At 31.0% G+C, this 7,293-nt stretch overlaps 1 protein-coding gene across 1 annotated transcript; it reads left to right on the top strand.

The window, feature by feature from the left end:
- The first annotated feature begins 2,442 nt into the window (after positions 1–2,442).
- LOC134277474 (uncharacterized) lies at positions 2,443–4,156 on the top strand. The gene is made up of 7 exons (XM_062759804.1): positions 2,443–2,883; positions 3,042–3,083; positions 3,273–3,343; positions 3,437–3,465; positions 3,562–3,617; positions 3,752–3,860; positions 4,052–4,156. Coding segments are annotated over exons 2-7 (333 nt in total). The 5' UTR covers positions 2,443–2,883; positions 3,042–3,081; the 3' UTR covers positions 4,118–4,156.
- Positions 4,157–7,293: the final 3,137 nt, after the last annotated feature.

Genomic DNA, 7,293 nt, shown 5'->3' with positions numbered 1-7,293 from the left:
TAACCCAGTCACTACAATACATAACCCAGTCACTACACAGCATATCCCAGTCACTGCACTACATATCCCAGTCACTACACAGCATATCCCAGTCACTGCACTACATAACCCAGTCACTACACAACATATCCCAGTAACTGCACAACATAACCCAGTCACTACACAACACATCCCAGTCACTGTGCAACATAATCCAGTCAATACACTACATATCGCAGTCACTACACAACATATCACAGTCACTACACAACATCTCCCAGTCACTAAACAACAAAACCCAGTCACTACACTTCATTTCCCAGTCACTACAATACATATCCCAGTCACTACTCAACATAACCCAGTCACTACACAACACATCCCAGTCACTACACTACATATCCCAGTCACTACAAAACATATCCCAGTCACTACACTACATATCCCAGTCACTACAAAACATATCCCAGTCACTACACTACATAATCCACTTACTACACAACATATCCCATTCACTGCACTACATAACCCAGTCACTACAATGCATAACCTAGTCACTACACAACATATCCCAGTCACTGCACTACATATCCCAGTCACTACACAGCATATCCCAGTCACTGCACTACATATCCCAGTCACTACACTACATAACCCAGTCACTACACAACATATCCCAGTCACTACACAACATATCCCAGTCACTGCACTACATATCCCAGTCACTACACAGCATATCCCAGTCACTGCACTACATATCCCAGTCACTACACTACATAATCCAGTCACTACAAAACATATCCCAGTCATTGCACTACATAACCCAGTCACTACACAACATATCCCAGTCACTGCACAACATAAAACAGTCACTACACAAAATAACACAGTCACTAAACAACATATCCCAGACACTGAACAACATAACCCAGTCAATACACTACATATCCCAGTCACTACACAACATAACCCAGTCACTACACTACTTAATCCAGTCACTACACAACACATCCCAGTCACTACACTACATATCCCAGTCACAACAATACATATCCCAGTCACTACACAACATAACCCAGTCACTACACAACACATCCCAGTCAATGTGCAACATAACCCAGTCAATACACAACATATCCCAGTCACTACACTACATAATCCAGTCACTACACAACACATCCCAGTCACTACACTACATAACCCAGTCACTGCAAAGACTGCACTACATAACCCAGTCACTATACAACATACCCTAGCCACTACACAACATATCCCAGTCACTGCACTACATAACCCAGTCAGTACACAACATATACCAGTCACTACACAACATAACCCAGTTACTACAATACATAATCCAGTCACTACACACCATATCCCAGTCACTGCACTACATAACCCAGTCACTACAATACATAACCTAATCACTGTACTGTAGAACCATGGATAGTTACCCATTCACATCCTTATATCATATTATCACTGTTACCATATCAACTTATTTTCAAAAATAGTTTGTTTAATCAGCAGTGATAGCTCTTCTTAGCCATGGGAGTATCTTTTTGATGAAAAGTTCTCATCTCATTGTGGATATGTAACATCATCTTTGAAGTTGAATGAATTGTTAGAGGAGTATGAGTATGCAACATCATCTAGATTTCGGTGTTTGAAAAGTGAAAAGCAGTTTGGAAAAATATTTGGTAAGTCAGAGGTGAAGATGATCATGTATACCAGTTAGCTTATACACATGTATTTAATGGTTACATATTTTAACGTGTATAACAACTCATCTGTTTCACAGCTTCAATTATCTTTTATTACAAAATATTACAGAGATATCTAGCTTACTGGTATATAATATTTGAAACAATGCAAGAATGTACATGTGTTTTATTCTGTAATTTATTATTTAAATCAATGATTTAGTTCAATTACGATAGAAAACAGCAAAATATTTTATTCTTTAAAAATTAAATCTGTTTTTAGAAATTTCAAAGGTTAGTGATCCACAAGTAAGACTCTGGGATACCCAAGGCAATGCTGACCCCTACATTAGATATGATGGAATTCCTTTTATCATCATGGGCAAGAAAGTGCTTGAGTGTCATCAAGGATTTGACAGAGACAGGAAAACTAATCAAAGAAAAAAAAGAAGATTACCTGCAGTAAGTGATATTATGAATCTTTTAAAGAATTATGTTGACGTGATTAAGGTAAATTATGTTTAATCATGCAATTCTGTTAATTCATATGTCTGACTAAAAAAAAGAAAGATATTTATGTAGCTTGATTTTTATTTCTTCTGAAATATCATATTAAATGTCTACCCACTATGTATGCTAATTATAGTATCCCCATGTATATATACAATGGAGTATTTTTAGTAAAATTAAATTAAATGTTAACCTGTAAAAAATTTTTTTTAAAAGACAGACAATGGACAAATTTTGATTGATAAATCTCCCTAGTGCCTTTTGGGTTAGATAACATAAACTCAAGTAAAGAATTTGTTAACAGGAACATTATGAATCTGCTAATCTATTTTTTTTCATGCAACAGTACTAGCCTTGTAATATTTAGGACACCCTTTAAGCAAATTTTCTAAAACTTGTATTGATTTATGCATTACATAGAACTGTTGCTATTTAAGTTTTTAAATGATTTATTTGTTTTACTTGTAGTTGTAATTAAAGTATCTTTATATATCTTATCAACTTAGTATGATTATTATTTTATAACAATATGATCAACAAGTATGATTGATAATAAAACCAATCAATTCATCAACATTCATTTCTACTGTAAATCCTTTTCACAATGAATTTTTTAAAAATGGTTTTTAATTTCTTTTCCTTTTAGGTATCTACCTGTCAAAGAAGAGACTTTAAGTACGGATGATTGCAAGTAAGTTCAATCTTTTTTTTTTGATATTACATTTAAAGAACAACAATAAATCTTATCATAATTATAATTATTTAACTCTATCTATGGGTTTTGGAAAATTGCGAATTTTTGCTACTTAGAATTGATAATCTAAATTTATCTCATTTACACTAATATAGGCTTACTTGTGAAACTGAAAACCAGACACAGAGTGAAAATATGTGAGTGCATGTAGCTGAGATGTATACTTTTCATTAATGCGAAGCTTTGGCAAAACAAATAGTACATGGTTTGCAGAAAAATGAAAAGAACATTTGCTTAAAAAAATGATTTGCAATATATTGATTATAAAGACTATTTATTACATGGTAAAATATTTTTATGTACAAAGTGATGTTATAAATATGCAGGGGAAAAGAGGACACTGGAAAAGATGAAGAGGAGATACAAGATGCAGCTGATGTTGTGACACAATCTTCTGGTGGGTAGTTCATATGTACTTTGCTGTGTTCAGGTAAATAAATATATTGCTATGTATTTTGCTGAATTTTTAATAAAAAGCTCTCTTTTTAAGTATTTGATACAGATTATATTAACAGTCATGTGAGTATAAGAAAGTTAAATACATTATTCATGTTTATCAAATTAATTGAATACTTTTGTACAATACATATTATTAAGTAAACATTCTTTTTACAGCTGAACAGTGTAATAGGTGCTCTAACAAAGATAATGAACTGCAAAATTGGTGAATGGTAATTTGTTCTGTTAATATTCCTGTACAAATATGATATTAAAAAAATGATGAAATTGTATACATTGGTATATCATAAGTAATAGATAATGTCTCAGGTAGACACACAACTTTCAATTTTTTTACATTTTCCAGTGATGAAGCTGATCATGCCCGCCATCATATGTTTGTAAAGAACCCTGCAGATATGTATGAGAAATACATTAAACAGTATTTCTTTGGAAGAAAATTTTTAAGTTCTCAGGTAAGAATTAGAAGAATTATATCTGAAATATCACATGACATATACGTATGTTCATTTTAAATGTTGTATCAAAAATTGCACTGAAAAAATTATTGAATCTTTTCATTGGAACTTAAGATAAATTATGTGCAGTTCCAAAAGTATTTTTCTGTTTACATTTCAATGGACATTATGCTGACTTACTTTAATAGGAACAAGAACATCTACAAACAGTTCTCCAAGAAGAAATGTTCTGCAGCAAACCTTTGCCTGGGTAAGAGTTTGCAGATAATTATTTGATTTTGAAGTCATGAATGCATTAGAAATTTAGAACTGTACTCTATTTGTAATTCTTTGTCATTTATTGTCTTAATTCCTCTTTTTGGTTACTTTTTACCAGGTCTATATAAAATTTTAAATAATTTTCCAGATCCATTATCACTCGATATAGAACCTTCCAAACTCTTGAAAATGAAGAATTGGAAAGTATCCTTATAGATAGTCCATTGTATGTATACTCAATAATTTTTTTTTACCAGATCTATTACATGTTTAAAAAGCAGCATAACAATTTATGAATGTACTCCCTATACCCATTATAATATATGTAAGCATGCATTATTTTCAAAAGATTTTTCTTTTTTCAGAATGGCAGTTCACTATTTCTCATTCATTCTACTGAAAGAAGCAATGGTTTATCTGATCTGTAACAAAACAGGACTGCCTTATGAAGAGGCTGATGCAAGATGCTCATCAACAGAGTGTTCAGTAAAGGATTTCCATCTATACAGTACCCATATCGTTATTCTTTACAGGATACACGATACGATAGGATACACGCACGATACGATAGGATACACGCACGATAGGACAGGATACACGCACGATAGGATAAACGCAAAACACGATAAACGCAAAACACGATACACGCAAAACACGATAAACGCAAACCACGATAGACCTGAAAAACGATCTACACGATAGGATAAACGCAAAACCTGATAGGATTGTTTCAAAATGCGGAACGTTTTTTGACAAGACGAAAAGATTATTTTGAATTAAATTTAAAGATTAAAGACTATTTAAATTAAATTATATTTTAATTTAAATACACGCAAGCTTCAAATCTAAACTATAAAGTACATTTACTTATTATAAAAAGAAACCTGAGATCTATGTATTAATTTTACAAAAGTTGTTTATTTATATATATATATATAATTGACAGTGATTAAATGGATTTTTATAAAATGGAGACTGTATTTTTTTTTTAAATTCTTCTCAAGTAAGTGAATTTTGAAACTCTATAAACAGATTTATTATTTATGAAAAATATACATTTTAATTTTTATCAAATAAATTTATCTACAAGTACCATGTTATTTCACGGAAGAAATTTACGCAATAAATTAAATATTTGTATTTAATGTCTAAAACTTACAATCTGCAATGTATCCAAAAATCGCAATTAATTATTTATATCTTAAAGAAATAAAAATACAAGAAGAAGACTGGCCAAAAAGAAAGGATTAAAGAAAACGGCTTTAACAAAATTAATAAATTTAACATGATAGATCTATCAAGAACGAAACAGTTGAAGAAAATTAAATTTTCTGAATAGAAATCTAAATAATTGTTTAAAAATAATGGCGATCTGCATTAATACATGTAAACTGTGTCATGAGAATATGAATCTGCTTCAACTGCACATGTACGTTTACGCTTAGCTCTGACTTATGTTCATGTAAACATTTTACATTACAGATACTTAAAACCTCGTATTTATTAACAAACATTGAATGGTTAAATTACTTTCTTCTTTACAATACAAAACAGAAAAATTAATTAACAAATATTAAAATAGTGAAATGCGACTTTTCCGACTAAATGATTATAAATCATTGCTATTAAACTCTGTGTAGCCTGTTACTTATAATAACGAAAAATAGGTTTAATTCGGCAAATGAATTATTAAACCTTAAAAATCATTATACACTGACCCGGTAATCTCATATTAGGCATATTCGAAGAACGTTATTTTGAAATTCCGCAACCAATTTAAAATAAGATAAACAAGATCAAACCAAATAGCCAAATATAATAGTGAATTCTTAAATAAAGTTACATACATATGGAATAAAACCGATTAATGCTATAAATTGATTCGGTGTATTTATTAGTCTTGCATGATCACGGCGGATCAGACGACTCCCTTTGCTTTATTTTAATAGTAAGATACCGTTAAAAAATATTGCGAGCTAATTTTCATAGTTTAGAACGTTAGAACTATTTCATCCGTTTCTACGATCAATGAAATTGTTTCCTATAATTGATTTTGTGCGTTTTACTAGAAAACCCATGACCCGAAAGTGCACGTACACATGTATCATAAGTGCAGAATATTTTTTTTATGTTTATTAAAAGACTTATTTAAATAAACATAATGGAAACACGAAATGAAAAAGAATCAACGGGGTGGGTTTAGGGACTTCATTTTATTAAATTTATTTATTTGATTTTTTTTAACATTCAAGATAATTTTTTAATCCATAAATTGTTCAGTTATTTAATGTATTTTGAATTAAATCTTTGATAAAATTGTTCAAACAAGTTAGGAACAAAATCCAGAAAATAAGTAGATGCGTTTCATTAGAACCAGGTAGTATTCGGGGTTACTAATTGACCCCAGGTGAGAAATCAGTACAGGTATGTTGACGGTGATCACACACACACACACACGGGCCGAGGTGTCAATTAGAGGAGAAGGGGAGGGGGCGGTTGACCGCACAGGAAGACAGTGTGCTTATTAGAGAGCTACACATACGTGTCAGTTTTCTTGTAAGGAAAGGTCTTCGATTTATTTTGATTTTTGGCATCCCAATGGATTATATTTTGAGTTTATTTCCACGCCGACAAGGTAAGCTGTTAAAAACTTCATGTTTTCTTCTGTACATGTATATATTATTTTTATGTCATCTAATGCCAGATAAAATTAATGAAAATCTTCTATTTTATAGTAACAGCCATGGTGTGATAAATTTGGGAGATTATTTTCATTGATTATATTTTATAATTTTGATTTCTTTTATTAATTTAGACATATGTCAAGGAATTTACAATTAGCTTTAAAAATAAATTTAAAATTTGAACGTATACGGCAAAAATCGTTGTTAAAATCATCTGGATCATTGTCTTATGTTATGTTTTATTTGTAACACCAAAACTTTAAATAATTGTGCATTCATACAAGTCAGTAGTCAATATATTTATAACTATTATTAAGCGATAAACAGTGAAAACAGAATATTGCATGATAAAAGATACATTACAATATCCTGTTTATTATATTTATTTATTAGCTTTTTGTCTACGCGAACATCGTGAAGCGACGACAATCTTTCTCCGGTAACTCCGATTTATTTGAGAAAATCATATTAATAGTATTTAATTTTGA

This window comes from Saccostrea cucullata, unplaced genomic scaffold (genome assembly GCF_032062105.1).
Source record: "Saccostrea cucullata isolate Sc308-1 unplaced genomic scaffold, CSIRO_AGI_Scuc_v1 ctg6746, whole genome shotgun sequence".
NCBI lineage: Eukaryota > Metazoa > Mollusca > Bivalvia > Ostreida > Ostreidae > Saccostrea > Saccostrea cuccullata.
This window is presented reverse-complemented; position numbering and strand designations above follow the sequence as displayed.